General features: G+C 49.9%; 1 protein-coding gene and 2 long non-coding RNA genes across 3 annotated transcripts; 2 read left to right on the forward strand and 1 right to left on the reverse strand.

The window, feature by feature from the left end:
• Positions 1-5,777: 5,777 nt before the first annotated feature.
• Positions 5,778-6,932, forward strand: LOC100568284 (tumor necrosis factor (ligand) superfamily, member 12). Its single transcript, XM_059878657.1, has 4 exons — positions 5,778-6,045; positions 6,193-6,240; positions 6,771-6,843; positions 6,925-6,932. Exons 1-4 carry the CDS (start codon positions 5,851-5,853, stop codon positions 6,930-6,932), a joined length of 324 nt encoding a protein of 107 aa, XP_059734640.1. The 5' UTR covers positions 5,778-5,850.
• Positions 6,933-7,555: 623 nt separating this feature from the next.
• Positions 7,556-14,569, forward strand: LOC112442633 (uncharacterized). Its single transcript, XR_009491690.1, has 2 exons — positions 7,556-7,660; positions 12,577-14,569. It is a non-coding gene; the product is annotated as an uncharacterized lncRNA (long non-coding RNA).
• Positions 13,663-14,689, reverse strand: LOC112442634 (uncharacterized). Its single transcript, XR_009491689.1, has 2 exons — positions 14,424-14,689; positions 13,663-14,220 (listed from the first exon to the last, which is right to left on the reverse strand). It is a non-coding gene; the product is annotated as an uncharacterized lncRNA (long non-coding RNA).
• Between the last annotated feature and the right edge of the window lie 4,035 nt (positions 14,690-18,724).

Here is an 18,724-nt window from a genome sequence, read left to right on the forward strand (position 1 = left end):
CCTAACCTACAACAAGCCCCGGGAAATCTACCTTATTTACATGCTAGGTGGACAAGATCCGTGTTTCAGTGGTATGAGTATATTACTGCCTTATTCGTACCCTCTCTAGGGACAACAGATATCATGATTAAAGTAGAGGCCTTCACTAATTTCACAAAACAGGCCCTCCTAGATAGAACAAAAGCCATCCAAGCCTTAAATGAAAAGCAAATCCAAATGAGAAAAGTGGTAATTCATAATAGAATGGCTTTGGACATACTCACAGCTGCTCAAGGAAAGACCTGTGCTATAATTAAGGTTGGATGTTGTGTATACGTTCCTGACTTATCTGGCAACGTATCGACTGCTTTAGATGACATGAAAACCAGGTAAAAGCAATGTCAAACGAAAACATTCCTTTCTGGACTTTGGTCCTATCTTGGGTGAAGGGAGACTGGTGGAAAACTATTGTAACTGTTGTTATAGTAATCTTAATCACACTGCTTTGTGGGCCCTGCTTCTTACAATGCCTTGTGAATTTTGTAACCCAGAGGTTGATGGCGTTCTCTTATGTGGGTGGCCGAAGGACTAAGGTGTAATATATCTCAATGAATATCGCTCGTTATAGAAACTAAGGGCATCAAGAGGGGGGAATGAAGAAGGAATTCATAGGGCCTGGACCCCATCTTAGGCCTGTTCATGCTGATCATGCTCGGCCACCACTCCAGTGGACTCAGGGCTCTGGGCTTAGTGCCTATGGAAACTACCCGCTCTGGACAGGGGAATCTTGAAGATCACATCCAGGTTACTCATCGCCTAAGAGAAAACATACTCTAATCACCCCTGCCTCTGGACAGGTCATAAATTCTTTCTGTATCTATCAGGGTGTAACCGTAGGCTTATTGATTATTAACTGTTTGAACACCTAACACTTGAATGATGGGGTTATTGTGATTGTATTTATCCTTCCTTTGTTTTATGTAAGTCTCAAGGAAATTGGGGTGGTGGGTTTGGACACGTACACATGGGGTATAAAAGATTTTCACAAATGCTGGTCGGGGTCCTTGGCTAAGACCAGACTCTGCCTTGGGCCCACCAGGGTAATAAACTGCACTCCACTATCTGCATTGTTCTTCTGAGTGAGTTTGTTTCCCGGAATGCATGGCTATAACACCGACAGCTCTGCTCAGACTCAGGATGACCCCACAGTCCCAAGGTTCTTCTCCATACAAAATTGTTTATGGGAGGCCCCATCTCATAATAAAACAGGTGTCAACAAATTTGCCTCAGGTAAGGGGAGATGTATATTGAAAAGCAGAGACATTACTTTGCCAACAAAGGTCCATCTAGTCAAGGCTATGGTTTTTCCTGTGGTCATGTGTGGATGCGAGAGTTGGATTGTGAAGAAAGCTGAGCGCCGAAGAATTGATGCTTTTGAACTGTGGTGTTGGAGAAGACTCTTGAGAGTCCCTTGGACTGCAAGGAGATCCAACCAGTCCATTCTAAACACGATCAGCCCTGGGTGTTCTTTGGAAGGAATGATGCTAAAGCTGAAACTCCAGTACTTTGGCTACCTCATTCGAAGAGTTGACTCATTGGAAAAGACTCTGATGCTGGGAGGGATTGGGGGCAGGAGGAGAAGGGGATGACAGAGGATGAGATGGCTGGATGGCATCACCGACTCAATGGATGTGAGTTTGAGTGATCTCCGGGAGATGGTGATGGATAGGGAGGCCTGGCGTGCTGCGATTCATGGGATCGCAAAGAGTCAGACACGACTGAGCAACTGAACTGAACTGAACCGAAGTTTTTACAAGAAAGGGTGCCATTCCCCCTTGGGGAACAGATTCACGAATTTGTGCCTGGGGATCAGGTGTGGTCAAGGACTGGAAACACGACTCCTTGGCCCCACATTGGAAGGGTCCATATACTGTTGTTCTAAGCAGCCCTACTGCAGTTAAGGTTGCAGGTGTCACTCCCTGGATCCTCCACATGAGGGTGAAGAGAGCAAACCATGAGACCCGGAGGACGCCGAGCAGACTACACAAAAGGACCTCACTGATCCCTGTGAAGCCAAGATCATCTTAAAGAAGAAACAGAGGTGAAGCTCTACAATCAACTGCTGCTACAAGGACTTGCTGGTATCATCTTGAGACTAACCGTAGTTTCAGTACAAAGAGGGACCTGTGCTATAATTAAAGTTGAATGTTGTGTATATATTCCTGATTTATCTGGCTATATATCAGCCACCCTAGATGACATGAAAGGTCAGGTAAAAGCTACGTCTGATGATAATCTTCCTTTTTGAACTTCGGTCCTATCTGGGTGAAGGGTGATTGGTGGAAAACTATATTTACCATTGTTGTAGTTGCCTTGATAGTTCTGCTTTGTGGACCCTTTATTTTACAATGTATTATGAACTTTGTAACCCAAAGGTTGATGTCTTTCTCCCAAATTGGAGGTCAGAGAGTCGGAGGTCGGAGGTCGGGTGCAATATATCCCTATGAATGATGCTCATACTATGAGTTAAGAGCATCAAGAGGGGGGAATGAAGGAGGAAGCAGACAGAACAGGCTCCATCTTGAAAGCAGGACTCCATCTTGGGCCAAACTGTGGACTTTGAGCTAGATGCCCAGTATCTATGGAAAGGACACACCAACTGGAAAGCCAGGCCCCCTGGATGGAAGAGCCCCAGGGCTCGTACCTAGACTCTCTGTTGCCTAAAAGAATACCCTAATTATCTGTGTAACCGAATAGGATCATAAATTCTATTATGCTTATTGGGGTATGACCACAGGCCTATTGATAATTGTCCACTGTTAACTACCTAGGCTTAAGGCATATGAATCACGGGTTATTCATGTTAGTATCGAATACTAGCTTCGATAGTATCTTTCTTTTCCTTTGTTCAGACTAGTTTCAGGGAATTTGGGGAGGTGGGTTTGGGCACGTACACTTAGGGTATATAAGGTTTTTAGAAAAACTGGTCAGTGTCCTTGGCTAAGAGGAGACTCTGCATTGGGCCCGCTGGTGTAATAAACTGCACTCCACTATCTGCATTGTCCTTCTGAGTGAGTTTCTTTCCCGGAACCATGACTACAAAAATATCACAACACTTCCCAACCCTGAGCAACCCCTGTTCCTACCCTAGCATGCAAAAATCTGCTTTAAACCAGATTTCAAAGTCTTAAGAAATGTTGTGGCCTCACTTATTTCCCTGTGAAGTGTTGTCAGACTGTCAAGGGATAAGTAATAAACTTGGCTTTGAGTGGTCCAGGGTTCAGTCAATTCAGTTCAGTCACTCAGTTGTGTCCAACTCTTTGTGACCCCATGAATCGTAGCTCACCAGGCCTCCCTGTCCATCACCAACTCCCGGAGTTCACTCAGACTCACATCCATCGAGTCAGTGATGCCATCCAGCCATCTCATCCTCTGTCATCCCCTTCTCCTCCTGCCCCCAATCCCTCCCAGCATCAGAGTCTTTTCCAATGAGTCAACTCTTCGAATGAGGTGGTCAAAGTACTGGAGTTTCAGCTTTAGCATCATCCCTTCCAAAGAAATCCCAGGGCTGATCTCCTTCAGAGTGGACTGGTTGGATCTCCTTGCAGTCCAAGGGACTCTCAAAAGTCTTCTCCAACACCACAGTTCAAAGGCATCAATTCTTCGGCGCTCAGCCTTCTTCACAGTCCAACTCTCACATCCATACATGACCACTGGAAAAATCATAGCCTTGACTAGACGGACCTTTGTTGCTAAAGTAACGTCTCTGCTTTTGAATATGCTATCTAGGTTGGTCATAACTTTCCTTCCAAGGAGTAAGCGTCTTTTAATTTCATGGCTGCAGTCACCATCTGCAGTGATTTTGGAGCCCAGAAAAATAAAGTCTGACACTGTTTCCACTGTTTCCCCATCTATTTGCCATGAAGTGATGGGACCAGATGCCATGATCTTCGTTTTCTGAATGTTGAGCTTTAAGCCAACTTTTTCATTCTCCTCTTTCACTTTCATCAAGAGGCTTTTTAGTTCCTCTTCACTTTCTGCCATAAGGGTGGTGTCATCTGCATATCTGAGGTTATTGATATTTCTCCCAGCAATCTTGATTCCAGCTTGTGTTTTTTCCAGTCCAGCGTTTCTCATGATGTACTCTGCATATAAGTTAAATAAGCAGGGTGACAATATACAGCCTTGACGTACTCCTTTTCCTATTTGGAACCAGTCTGTTGTTCCATGTCCAGTTCTAACTGTTGCTTCCTGACCTGCATACAGGTTTCTCAAAAGGTTCGTCAGGTGGTCTGGTATTCCCATCTCTTGAAGAATTTTCCACAGTTTATTGTGATCCACACAGTCAAAGGCTTTGGCATAGTCATAAAGCAGAAATAGATGTTTTTCTGGAACTCTCTTGCTTTTTCCATGATCCAGCGGATGTTGGCAATTTGATCTCTGGTTCCTCTGCCTTTTCTAAAACCAGCTTGAACATCTGGAAGTTCACGGTTCACGTATTGCTGAAGCCTGGCTTGGAGAATTTTGAGCATTAGTTTACTAGCATGTGAGATGAGTGCAATTATGCGGTAGTTTGAGCATTCTTTGGCACTGCCTTTCTTTGGGATTGGAATTAAAACTGACCTTTTCCAGTCCTGTGGCCACTGCTGAGTTTTCCAAATTTGCTGGCATATTGAGTGCAGCACTTTTACAGCATCATCTTTCAGGATTTGAAATAGCTCAACTGGAATTCCATCACCTCCAGTACCTTTGTTCCTAGTGATGCTTTCTAAAGCCCACTTGACTTCACATTCCAGGATGTCTGGCTCTAGGTCAGTGATCACACCATCGTGATTATCTGGGTCGTGAAGATCTTTTTTGTACAGTTCTTCTGTGTATTCTTGCCACCTCTTCTTAATATCTTCTGCTTCTGTTAGGTCCATACCAATTCTGTCCTTTATGGAGCCCATATTTGCATGAAATTAGCTTAGGTGTGGTGTTTTGGTTTTGCTAAAGATGGCTCCCCACAAGGGACTCCATCTGGGGTCGATTTAAAGGGACCTCCGTGAGCTCCTTGTAACTCCTGCTGAGCTCAGGTAACCCCTATTATTTGCATAAGTGGCTGGTGTGTTTCCAGAGAACTGCATTTGGGGAACACACTTGGGGTGGGGGTGGGGGCACACAGCTCCCAGCGCACAGTTCTAGAAGCTTGCTCTCCTCAGGTGCAGGATCCTGGGTTTAAATCAACTACCAACTGATTTGCTAAAAGAAGTAGAAACCCAGCCTGCGTTAATGCCAGACCTCAGCTCTTTTCCTTACTTGCGGAGGAGGATGTCTTTAGGTGCGGCTGCTAAAATCCGAATGTGCCCTGGCCTCCAACTGTGTTGACTGAGGGAATAATAAGACCAGCCACATGTGGCCTTGTCACCTTGGCCTGCAGGCCTAATTTAGCAATCTCGCTCGGGCAGGACTAGACCCGCCGCACTTGCGGCAGTGCTCCCGCCCCGCCACCGGCACCTAGGCCACGTGGAGTTTCTGCTGTTTCAACCCTCCATCCCTTTCTCCCGCCGGCCGGCCGCCCGCGTGGAGAGAGCTCAGCCGCACACCCCAGCTCGCCCGCTGCACACTCACACACACATCGCCCCGCTTTTCCGCGCTCGGGAGGTGCGTGCCTCCGGCCGGGACCCGCTCTGGGCTCTGCAAGCCCAGCGTCGCGCGCCCCGCTCCGTGAACTGAGCTCGGGCCGGCTCGGAGTTTAATCACAGGGTCCGGTTTCCTGTCCTCATCCCCTACCCACCCCCCACCAGCTCCCGCCCCGTTTCCCTGGACCCTCCCTCTCCCCGGCCAGATCCGCCCGCTAGCTCCCCCTCCCCCCATGCCTAGGGTCCAGGGATGGGGGCCGGTGAGGCAGGCACAACCCCCGCCGTGGCCACCGGTTGGATCCAGATGCTCCAGACGCGGATGGAGCGCCAAGCGGAGCCCGGCACCGCCCTGCTGGCCCTGCTCGTGCTGGGCCTGGGCCTGGCCTGCCTCGGCCTCCTGCTGGCCCTGGTCAGCCTAGGGAGTCGGGCATCGCTGTTTGCCCAGGTGAGGCTGGGCTGCACACCCCTCCCTGGGACTGTCCCGAACATCTGCTGGGGCCGGTGGGCAGAGGGGAAAGGGGGCCAGGAAGGTGGGTAGAGGGTGAGATGTCAGGTGGAGAAGGACAAGGTAACGCTGCCTCCTTCCCAGCAGGAGCCTTCCCAGAGGGACCTGGTGGCAGAGGAAGACCCGGACCCGCTGGTGAGTGGCAGGTGGGTGCTGGCTCCATGGTTGCTCAGCATGGGAAGTGTGTGCCCTGCTTGTGCCAGACATGTGTGTGGGGGGCGTGTGCATCAGCCCTCTCATGCCTGGGTACATGAGTGACAACTGTGTGTAAGGGTTTGTGCCCCCTTGATGTCAACCAAGTACGAAGTGTTATTGGCCGTGGGGGACGTGGGAGTGTGAGATGCAGGAGCCTGCTATGGAAGAGGGATGCTGGCTGTGTGTTCAGGGTGTGTACTCATTTTGCACACTGACTGGGTGTGGGCGTGTGTGTGTGATGTACCAACTGCTGGTTGAGGGGAGCAGACTAGGGGGATGTGGCTGGTTTTGGGGAGAGGGGTGAGCCCTGACCCCAAGAACTTGCCTCCTGGTGGCCTCGGCCACTCTTGGCTGAGGGACTCGTCCTCTTGCTGACTGGGCCTCTCCTGACGGGCCCCCTGTCAGGCTTAGCTTGTGTCTTTGGAGTCCCTGGTGAGATCCTGGTTTAGCTCTGCCCTTAACACCCTTAGGACCTGAACCCCCAGCCCGAGGAAAGCCAGGATGCTGTTCCTTTCCCGAAACTGGTTCAGCTTTGCAGAAATGGTGAGCAGCCCTTTATCCCAACCTTAGGAATCATATCATGGTGGTTTCTGGACTCACTGTCTGTTTTGTTCATCATAACAGCCCTGTGAAGCAGGCAGAGCAAAACCCATTATCCTTGCTTATGGGTAGAGAAACTGAGGCACAGAGAGTAAAAGGGGGGTTCGCAGTCACAGAGACTCAAACCTAGAATTCTGACCCTCCCTCTGAAGCTCCTTCCATTGCATAGACCTGCTTCTCACTCAGACCCCACCCTGAATATGAAGGCAGGTGGCCAGGAGTTAGGAGAGCTCCTGAGGTCCTCATGAAGACAAGGTACGGAATCAGAGGCCCAAACCCCCAAAAGCAAAGACTTATGACTGGGGTGACCCGTGACCATGTATCCAGGCTTGCAGGCTTACACCTGTGGGCTCAATGTGATGATTAATAATCCCCTCTTGCGCTCAGAAGCATCCCCCTTTGGATGATAAATTATCAGTGGCTATACCTGTGGAGGAAGATACGGCCTGAAGTTCTGAGACCAGGAGACTTAACAAGAATAAGGATGCCAGGGTACTGGGGGGAATGGGGCTGAGAGAGTAGCTCCTGGCCACCAAGCCCCCAGACGTGGGGACTGCTTTGCCCATCTGTCTTTCCTTGATCCTCAGCATCTAAAGGCCAGAAACCACGGGCGCGCAGAGCAGTTGCAGCCCACTATGAAAGTGCGGCATGGGGAGCCATGCCCAGGGAGAAGGGGTGGCAGGGCGCAGGGCAGGGCTCACCACCCCTTTCCTGTGTCTTACAGTTCGCCCACGACCAGGACAAGATGGAGCACAGGCAGGTGAGGCCCCGATCCGCCTCTGAGCTCTTCTCTTACCCTCACAGCCCTGGCCTTCTGGACAAGGGACCCCTCCAAAACCTTGATTCCCAGCCCCATCCCCACCTTCAACATCAGAAACTCCAAAAGCCAGTTCAGGAAAATGCTTAGAGCTCGCTTCTCTTGGCTCCCCAAACTGGACTTTGTCCGTGACTCAGACATGGGACCCCAGGGAGACCCCTTCCCCTTTCAGAGACCAGGCAGATCCCCCCAGCAAAACACCAGCTGGGCTTCTCCCTCAGCCCTCGCTCATCTCCAAGAAGCATCCTTGATTTTTTTCACTCTTCTTTCCCCTCCATATTCCAAGAGTTTTTGTGCTCTGATCATTTTTCTCTAAATATTTCCAATCTCTGATCTTCTTTTCCATCCCCACCCCACCCCCACCTCAGCACCATGACCTCACAACCTCAAACTCAAGTCTCCAGCTCCTTCTCCATTCTAGACTTTTCCCACCCCTACTGTGTCCCACCTGTGTTGCCAAGTTCAGCCTCCTTAAGCATCTCTCTCATTCTTCTATTGCTTTTCTGCTTGGCTTTCATCCTCTCCACGCTCTGGTCTCAACCTCTTTTCCTGGCACATCCGTATGCCCTCTCCACGCTTGTTGGCTGACACCCCCTCCCCACCAATGTGCTTCTTCTGGACTTTGGACATACTGTTCGTTCACCTGGAATTCCCTTCCATGTGATAGGCCAGGAGCCAAGATACGAGAGTGACTTAGTCTAGGGTTGGCAGCTGAGATGGAGAGAAGTAAATGGATTCAGTGTGTAGTTCGAAGAGAAGGACTTGGTGGAGCAGGATTAAGGGGCGAGGGGGAAGGAATGACTTCTAGATTTTTAACTTGGGCATCTTTGAGAATAATGGTGTCTTTTATTAAGTGGTGTTAACCAGGAAGGAAACAGGTTGGGGGGGCATGTAAATTAATAATTGAATTTGAGAGCTAATAATAACTAAGTGGATAAATAATAAACAAGTGAGTTTCACAAATAGTTATCTGGACTTGGTGAGTGGCTCAGGCCTGGGCAGGGTGTGTAGAGTCAGGAGTCATCACCAGATGGATGGTATTTAAAGCTACAGGACTGGATGAGACACCCACGAGGGAAGGGGGCCCCGCAAGGAAAGCCCTGAGGCTCTTGGAGCAGAGTGGGAGAATTCAGCGGAGACTGAGAAGCAGCCAGAGAGGGGAAGAAACCCAAGGAGGGCAGTGTCCTGGAGTCTGAGAGAGGACATAGTTTCAAGAAGGAGGATGTGGCTGTCTATGTTGAATGCAGCTGAGTGGTCGGTCACATGAGATGAGAACAGAGAAATGACCGCTGCATTTAGTAACATTCAAAGTCAACTGGTGACCTTGACAAGGGCGGTGGCTGGTGTGGTTAGGTTGGAAGCCAGTGTGGACTGGGTTAAGAGAAAATCGGAAATAGGAATCAGAGACAGTGACAACTCTCTCCAGAAGTTTCTCTGTGACAGGAGCAGAGAAATGGGCCAGGAGGTAGAGAAGGATGTGAGTCCAGGAAAAGTTCAGTCCTTAAGCAATACTGCCTAAATCATAGCTACCTATTCAGGTTTTAATCTCACCTAATCCTTGAAAGAGTCCTAAAAGGAAGATAATCCAGCCATCTGCTTTTTACAGAGATGACGGTAACCTGTCCAGGTCATGATGATGCTAAGAGGTGGGGCCAGGATTTGAATCCAGCTATCTGTGCTTGTGTTGCGGACATTGAGTGAGAGGCGATTGCCAGTGCAGGGGTGGGGGAACCTGCAGGCAGCATCCAAGGAGGTGGGAGGGGGTGGACTCCAGAAGGAAGAAAGGGACGGGACGTGTCATCTCATCGCCATAAGAGGGTCAGCGGTGACCACGAGAACAAGTCGGTTTGTGGTTTGGGTGGGAGGACAAAAGGTAGCCCTTACCTGATGCCTTCGGGGTCCTCTGGAGATTGAGGGAGATGGGCAGGAGGGACGGTGAAAAGCAAGCCTAGCAGGGAAAAAAGGGGGATTGCCGGGCAGTAAAGAATGAAATTTAGTGATACCATGGTCTCAGGCACACCATGCCCTTAGCCACAACCAGCTCAAACTAGTTCCCTAGCCAGGAATGCCCTTTCTCCTTCTCTCCCTTACTCTTCATGCCTCAGGCCAGCTTTCTTCCCTTCTGACTGGACCATTATTTTAGCAGTTACCCAGACATTTACTCATTTGTTGACTCAGCACACATGAACTGAGATGCTACTGTTTGTATGGACCCAGCTAGGTGCCCACACTGAGTAATATCCAGACCTATTTGCAAGGAACTGCTGTCTAGGAGAGGAGGCAAGCATCTAAATTTGTAAATTACAATGTGATATGACAAGAATAATAATGAAAGTAGCAAGAGACACATGGCCAGTACAGAGGAAGACAACTTTACAATGGAGTCAGGGACTCTTCCCCAAGGAGGCATGGGCTCTTACCCAAGTGTGAGTATAAGATGGACAGAGGGGCAGGGCCACTTGTACAAAAGCCCAGAATTTTCCAAGGGTCCGATGAGGCTGGAGGACGGGGAGCAAGCGGCTCGATGTGGTTGAGGAGACAGATCCAGAAGAGCAGAATGGGGTGAGGCTGGAGAAGGATATGGAGCCAGGTCACAGTTGGAGTCTGGAGGTTATTCTGAAGTCAAAGCAGGAAGAGACAGTCTCATGTCTGCATTTGAGAAACATCACTATGCCTCTGTGTAATGTGGCGAGTAAACTGGAGCAGGCAGTTTACTCTCGGTGGAAACAGGGAGCCTAAAGTGGAAGGAGCCTGAAGAGAGTCCCAGTGAGAAATGGCCGAGTCCACACACACAGGGGACGGAGACAGCTACTTAGGTGGCAGACTTGCTAGGAACTGGTGATCAATGGATAAAGCTGGTGAAGGAGAGGCAGGCTTGAGTGCTTGACAAGAGGTAGGACCAGGAGCCCATTGTGGAATGCAGACGGTCAAGCAAATTTGGGGTTGGGGGGGGGTCAGGCTCAGTTTTGGTCTAGGTGAGTTTGCAGTGGGGAGCATGGGGAGGTTACTCTAATGGCAGGCAGGGAGCAGTGTCAGGAGGGGCAGAGCTGGAGACTCAGACTGGAGTCTTGCGAAATAAAAGCCAAGGCAACCCATAGGCAGGGATGAAAATGCCCTGTGAGCATTATGTTCTTGAGAAAGGAACCAGGAGAGCGCCCTGGGGCAGGCAAAAGATGGGGGTGCCGGGAAGGAAGCTTCCCAGGCTACTGAGATGAGGTGCTGGAAGCCCCGGAGAGCAGCCTGTGGACCCAAACAAGAGACAGCTGCCTCTACAGCCTCTTCCTCCCCTCTGTTTTCTTCCCACCAGCATGTGCTTGGTGTGTGCTCAGAGCAGGCCCAGCTGCAGGGCCTGGGGTGCGGTAATCAGACCAATTCCCCTGCTCCTTGGGGGAGGCAGACCCCAAACTATCACAGAAGGAAATAAAGATGATTTCTGTCCTTGGTGACTGCTATGAGAGAGATGCGGTGAGTGGAGGAGAGTTTAATGGAGACTAGCTATTAATATTTCAGACTGGGAGGCCTGGGGAGGTCACTCAGAGTGACCAGACTGACTGAAGGGAGGGAGGAATCCTGGGGGGAGGCAAGAGCAGTAAAAACCCTGTGGAAACAGTGAGCTTGGTGCCTGGCAGGAACAGAAAGTGGGCCTGAGGGCCTGGAGTCTTGTGACTTGGAGGAATGTGTGAGATTAGATCTGAGAGGTAAACAGGGGCGGCTCATGGAGGACTGTGAAGTCACTTGAGACCCTGCTTTGTCATTTGATTATTTGTCTTCTTTACAATTTGCAATTACCTTTACTCTAGTTTTGTTATTGTTAATGGCTTTATTGAGATATAATTCACATACTATACAATTCACCTTTTAAAAATGTACAGTTAAGCTTAGTATAGTCACAGAATTGTATGACCATCACTACAGTAATTTTAGAGTTTTCATTACCTCAAAAAGAAACCCTGTATGCTTCACCCACCACACTGTATTTCCCTGATCCCCTCCAGCCCTAAGCAACCACTAATGTACTTTTTGTCTCTGTGTATTTGTTTATTTGGAAATTTCATGTGCATGCGTGTTCAGTCGCTTAGTCATGTCTGACTCTTTGCGACCCCATGGACTGCAGCCCTCCAGGCTCCTCTGTCCATGAGATTCTCCAGGCAAGAATACTGGAGTGGGTTGCCATTTCCAACTCCAGGGGATCTTCTAGACCCAGGGATCCAACCCCCATGTCTTGCGTCTCCTTCATGGGCAAGCAGATTCTTTACCATTGCGCCACCTGGACAGTCATAGAACACGTGATCCTTTGTGACTAGCTTCTTTCACTTAGCATGGCGTTTTCATGTTTCCTCCACATTGTAGCATGCATTAGTACTCCATTTCTTTTTATGGCTGAGTAATATCCCATTGTATGGACTTAACACAATTTTCCTTATCCATTCATTAATGGAGATTTGGGTACCATTTTATTATTTTTAATTTTTTGTTTTTATATTTTTCCCTTTTGATTTTTTATTTTAATAACCCATGTTATATATGATTTAAGTAATGCATGCATACCTTCTCCAAGTAAAAGAGCAAATGGTGCAGACACAACCTATAAAAGCCCCCGTGCTTCTTGAGTCCTTCTCCTGTCTCCAGAAGCAGCTGGTGAGAACTTGCTATCATTCTAGTCCTCTAGGTCGGGTTTCTTCCCCTAACTTCGTATCACACTCCCAGCTCCCTAGGCTGTGGCTCCTCCCTTGTCCCGGGCCTCCTAGATATCTTCTGGGTAAAGTGGGCCCAAAGGTTTATAAACTCAGTGTCTCACTGGCCAGTGTGAGAAGGTTCTATAGAGGGATTTCCCCCTGTCTCTGAACACCCACATTCAGGTGTGGACGGGACGGTGAGTGGCTGGGAGGAGGCCAAAATCAACAGCTCCAACCCCCTGCGCTATGACTGCCAGACCGGGCAATTTACGGTCACCCGGGCTGGGCTGTACTACCTGTACTGTCAGGTAAGCCCCACCTGGCTCCACGGGTAAAGCCGGAACTGAAGGAGAAAGGCTGGGCTTCGGGGTTGGGGGCAAGTTAAAGGTGGGGAGGGGAGCGTGGGGTTTGGGCTGAGAGGAGCCTTGGGCCTCTAAGGACACCTGAGATGAAGCCCAGGGCCAGCAGAGGCCTGGACTCCGCCCCTCCCCTGCCCCCCCACGTGCACTTTGATGAGGGGAAGGCTGTCTACCTGAAGCTGGACTTGCTGGTGGATGACACGCTGGCCCTGCGCTGCCTGGAGGAATTCTCGGCCACTGCGGCCAGTTCCCCTGGGCCCCAGCTCCGTCTCTGCCAAGTGTCAGGGCTCTTGGGCCTGCGTCTCTGCCAAGTGTCAGGGCTCTTGCGCCTGCGGCCAGGATCCTCCCTGTGGTTCCGCACCCTCCCCCAGACCCAACTCAAGGCTGCCCCCTTCCTCACCTACTTTGGACTCTTCCAAGTTCACTGAAGGGCCATGGTTTCCAGGTGGCTTGTCCCCACGGCCGCTCTCTGAGCACCCCTGTCCCCTCTGCCCCACCCTGAGCTGCTCGTCCCCCAGACCTGGCTCTCCCCCGCTCCCCCACTAAAGGCTGCCAGGGCTCACGTGAGGTCCATGCCATGCAAATATTCCCAGCTCTTCCCACCTCCAGCTCTCTACCTCACTAGCTCCCCAGCCCCATTTATCTCCTGACACCCCAACCCTGGCTGCAGCCCCCCAGGACACTGTGTTGACTGTACTCTGGGTGATGATGGGTCCTCCATACCCCCTCTTCTGCCACTAAGAGGGGCCGGATGCCAGAGAGACAGGGACTAGGCCAGGAGTTCCCCAATGTGAGGGGTCAGAGACCAGGACAGGCTCCTCCCCTGATAATTCCCTGTGGATTTTTAAAAGATATTATTTTTATTATTATTGGGACTAAATGTTGATAAGTGGATACTAAAGAGAATAAGTCATGGTTTCTCTCTTTATTGGGGCTTAGGGGGTATCCTCAGGGTAGCTGAGGGCCAATGCAAGGCGGGGGGGTCTGGGAGGTAGGGGGTGGGGGCGACGGTCACCTGAATTCCAGGTCGACATCCAGGCTTGGGCACGGAGACCTACGTGCCTTGAAGCCCCAGGCAGGAGAAGAGAATCAAAAGGCAAACTGCCAGGGGGAAAAAAAATCAATTCTCTGCCCAAGGTCCAGCAGAAGTGGCCTGATTTACCTAGGAGGCGGGCTTCCTCCTGTGGGGAATCGCTGGGCTGGGAGGAGCAGCGGCCCTTCCCTTGGCAGCCTGGGCACCTGCAGCAGGTGCTGGCACCAGCGCAGGCTGGGACTTGGCGCAGGGAGCGGGGAAGCGGGGGGTGGGCAGGGAAGCAGGCGCGATGTGGGGACTCAGGGTCAGGAAGTGGGACACTAGGGCCCAGGAACACGGGAAGCTGCGCCCCAGGGTCCAGGCAGGAGTCCTACAGTGGTGAGGCGCTCCGGCTGTCTCTTTCTCATTTGTCCAGAGCCTTATGTAAGAGCGTTTCTGGGGAAACAGGAAGTCCCGCTTGCCAAGTTCAGCAGAGAGAGTAGTGCAGGCCTCCTTCCAACACACCCGGCCTGCCCTTAACCCCAGAACTCAGCCAGTTCCTTGCTTCCCCGACCCTGGTTCTCCTCCCCACTGACCCTCTCTCCTCCCCGCCTCGCCCACCTTCAGTCACGGTGAGCAGACTGCCCCGGAGATCTCACCTGTGCCTGGGCGCGAGGGTCTTCCACTCTCCGCCCTTCACCCTCGGTTTCCCTTTTTCCTCTTCTTCCCCCGAAGCCTTTTCCTTTCCCTTCCTCATTTTTCTCTTTTTGGGAGACGGAAAAATCTCCGGAAGGTCGGAGAAGAGCTCCTTTCACCCCTTAACGTTCCCGCGCCTCCTTCCCTCCCCGACCTTTCCCTCCTCCAGCTTTTTCTTCCCAAACCGGGGAGATCCTCCCAGCCGCCGCCCGGACGAGGTCTGAGCGCCTAAGTGGAGGCGGCGCAGGCTTTTTGTACTGAGGTTTGCGCCTGCGCAGCGCGCCTGCGTCCGCCATGCACGGGGGGTGGCCCCGGCTCCTGGGGCAGCGCATGCCCGCTGCGCACCATCAAGAGCGTGCAGTTCGGAGTCCTCAGTCCGGATGAACTGGTGTCCTCCCACTACTCCTCCCTCCCGCGTTGCGGGCGGGGCTTGACGATGGCCGTGGAAACCTGGCACTTCTCCTGCCCAAGGGGACCGGATGGGTTAGTGGCGCCAAGGCAGTGCTGGGTCCAGCTTTGGCTGCTGCTGCTGCTGCTGCTAAGTCGCTTCAGTTGTGTCCGACTCTGTGCGACCCCATAGATGGCAGCCCACTAGGCTCCTCTGTCCCTGGGATTCTCCAGGCAAGAACACTGGAGTGGGTTGCCATTTCCTTCTCCAATGCATAAAAGTGAAAAGTAAAGTGAAGTCGCTCAGTCGTGCCCGACTCTTAGCGACCCCATGGACTGCAGCCTACCAGTCCATGGTATTTTCCATGCAAGTCCATGGGATTTTCCAGGCAAGAGTACTGGAGTGGGGTGCCATTGCCTTCTCCTCCAGCTTTGGCTAGCCAGAGTTAAATTTCCTTGGGGGTCAGCAAACTTAGTGCTGTGTCCGAGCTGGGGGCCTGGCAACCGGAGGGGCTGGAGGGTGAGCAGGAGGGAAAGAAGTGGGGGTGATTGGCTCCACACCCCAGACACCAACGTTAAATGAGATGACACGAATGCTAAGAGGTCTTTACAAGTTTGGATGAGAAGTTGAGCCCCCAATTTTTTTCCCTCCCCCTGCTACAAGTATTAACTGAGTACCTGCTACGCAATAGGCAGAACAGATGCTGGGGATACAGAACTGAAAAAGATGAGGACCCTATCTTCTAGAATCGAGAGCACTTTCTTTGAGAAGGGCCAGGGAAGACAGACGATAAACACGAATAAATGAACAAGATAATTCTGTTAAGGGCAAGTGCCTTGAATAAAGTGAAATGGTGTCATGCGATGGATAATGAATGAGGTGAGGCTTCTTTAAATGGGGTGGTGTCACTGGAAAGGCCTGAGATGACATTACCCGAATAATGAGAAGCAGCCAGTCTCCTAGGCCATAGGTTCTCGGACAAGAGCTTTTCAGGCAGAAGAAAGAATAAGTGCAAAGGGCCTGAGGGAGGGTGTACCCTGGAAGCTGAAAAGTGACCAGGGTGGCTGGGGTTTAGTGGTGAGAAGGAGAGTATTATTAAACCATTCCTGAAGACACAAGAGGTGGGGCAGGCCGGGTGGGATATCGTAAATCATGGTAAGGAATCCGGATTTCATTCTGTTTTCGATTGGAAGCTATTGGAGAATTTGTAAGCAGGAGAGGGATATCAAATTTACATTTAAAAAACAATGACTAGTTTGATTATTGTATGAAGAACTGACTGGGGAGGACTAAGAGTGGAAGCAGGAGGGACCAGGGAGGAGGGAGGGCTATGGGCGAATCAAACTCCTTTGTGGAATGAACTGAAGGAAGCCAGCGAGCTGGAAAGAATGGAATTGAATAGCTCTGTGATGGAGACAATTTTGCTAGAGGCAGGGGCCCAGCTATAGGAAAGTTGTGTCAGGAATTAGAACATCCTGAACTCAGACCACACAGAATACATTCCAGATGGAGTGAGGTTGACGTCTAAAAAGCAAAACTATGAAGCACTCAAAAAATATAGACAGCTTTTGGAGGATGATACCAGGGGAAAATCCTTAGAAGGAATGAGTGAATTATGGGTAAATTTTATTGAGTGCCTCTTATGTGATAGGCACCCAGCTAAGCATTTTATCTACAAAGAAGAGCAAGGCAAACTTAAAGATAAGAGCCACTTCTGTTTGTCAGCGACACCATGAACAGCTGAAAAACAGATTGGGAAACCGTATTTGCAACGTGAGGGACAAGGTTAGGTTCCTTAATGTATAAGGAACACTTAGAACTCAGGAAGGCACAAATCTAGATAAGAGGATCAGGGATAGGAATAGGCAGTGCGTAGAAGTACTACAAATGGCCAATAGAAATATTCAACTTACTAATAGAAATATGCAAATTAAACACAAACTTTTTTTTCTTACCTGATTTTCCCCTGTTGACAAAAGCACTGGGAAATAGGCATGCTTACACAATTTTTGGTAGGGATAGATTGGTGTATAACCTTCTTGGAGGACAGTCTTGACAGTATGGATTGTTTAATATGCATATTATTTGGCCCAGTGCTGCACTTCTAAACATTTATCCTTAAATAAAAGACTATTAATGTCTCTCCTCAAGTATGCCCCTGCCCCAGTCTTGCCTGGGTCAGCAAGCAGGGAGGGCTCCACAGTGCCTCCAGTGGCTCCCGCCCTAAACCCAAAAGCCATCTTTTTGACTCTTCCCTTTCTCCCAGCCTCTGCTCAGTCTGTCTGCCAGTCTGTTTGTTCTGCCTTTCAAAATGTGGTGGAATCCAATCATTCATGACTGGCTCAGCCACCATGGTTCACCCCACCATCGTCTTTCCCACGGGGTGCCACGGTAGTCCCAGACCCTAGTTATTTCTGTTAGAGTTTGCAAAGCAGCTAGAGAGATCTTTTAATCGTATCTCTCCCCTGCATGGAATTCTCTTCAAAGGATCCAGACTCCTTACTCTGTTCTGTGAGGGCCTGTGCTTTCTGACCCCTGCTGACCTCTCCATCTCATTCCAAATCTCCTTTTTGCTCTTTAACTTCCCCGACCTGCTGGTTGATCCAGAACTAGGAGCTCATTCCTGCCTCAGGGATTTTATTATTCACTGTTCCTGCTGCTTAGAAGAACATTGCTCAGACCTCAGCAGGTCTGTTCCTTTATGTCAGTATGTGTTCTGCTCAGATGTCGTAGCCGCTGATCCCCAACCACCCTATTTAAGTAGCATCTTTTTGCATTCTCTAACCCCGTCTTGACTTTCTTCTACTTCATAGCTGGTCAGTACTTGAAAGGATTCGTTTTTTTTGTTTCTTACTTCCTGAATAGAATGTAAATTTCAGTGAGTTAGCTCAGTCGCTCAGTCGTGTCGGACTCTTTGTGACCCCATGAATCGCAGCACGCCAGGCCTCTCTGTCCATCACCAACTCCCGGAGTTCACTCAGACTCACGTCCATCGAGTCAGTGATGCCATCCAGCCATCTCATCCTCTGCTGTCCCCTTCTCCTCCTGCCCCCAATCCCTCCCAGCATCAGTCTTTTCCAATAAGTCAACTCTTCGCATGAGGTGGCCAAAGTACTGGAGTTTCAGCTTTAGCATCATTCCTTCCAAAGAAATCCCAGGGCTGATCTCCTTCAGAATGGACTGGTTGGATCTCCTTGCAGTCCAAGGGACTCTCAAGAGTCTTCTCCAACACCACAGTTCAAAAGCATCAATTCTTTGACGCTCAGCCTTCTTCACAGTCCAACTCTCACATCCATACATGACCACTGGAAAAACCATAGCCTTGACTAGACGGACCCTTGTTGCCAAAGTAATGTCTCTGCTTTTGAATATGCTATCTAGGTTGGTCATAATTTTCCTTCCAAGGAGTAAGCGTCTTTTAATTTCATGGCTGCAGTCACCATTTGCAGTGATTTTGGAGGACTTTGTTATTCACCTCTCTTCCTCCAGCATCTCAAATAGTGCCTGGCACATAATAGGCATGTAGTAAAAGTTACTCGAATAAATGGGTGAACGAATAGTTGGACAGGTACATAAAAATACACATAGAAGGATTTGTACTGCAACATTGTTTCTAAATGATACTGTTTGAAATTATAAGTCACATAAGTATTTACTAATTCAGTTCAGTTCAGTCGCTGGAATTCTATTTAATAACCAGGGTTTATTATAATAGAATAAGACTCTCTTAATAGGTTAAGTCCCCTGACTCCCTATTGGCAAACTCGTGAGGCACCGCAGCACCCACAGGGATCCAGTGGGAGATTTTTAAATTTTCAGGAGAAGTAGAGCTCATCTGCTTGATGCCTTGGGAACCACTCGATTGGGCAGCTTTCT

This window comes from Bos taurus, chromosome 19 (assembly GCF_002263795.3).
Source record: "Bos taurus isolate L1 Dominette 01449 registration number 42190680 breed Hereford chromosome 19, ARS-UCD2.0, whole genome shotgun sequence".
Lineage (NCBI taxonomy): Eukaryota > Metazoa > Chordata > Mammalia > Artiodactyla > Bovidae > Bos > Bos taurus.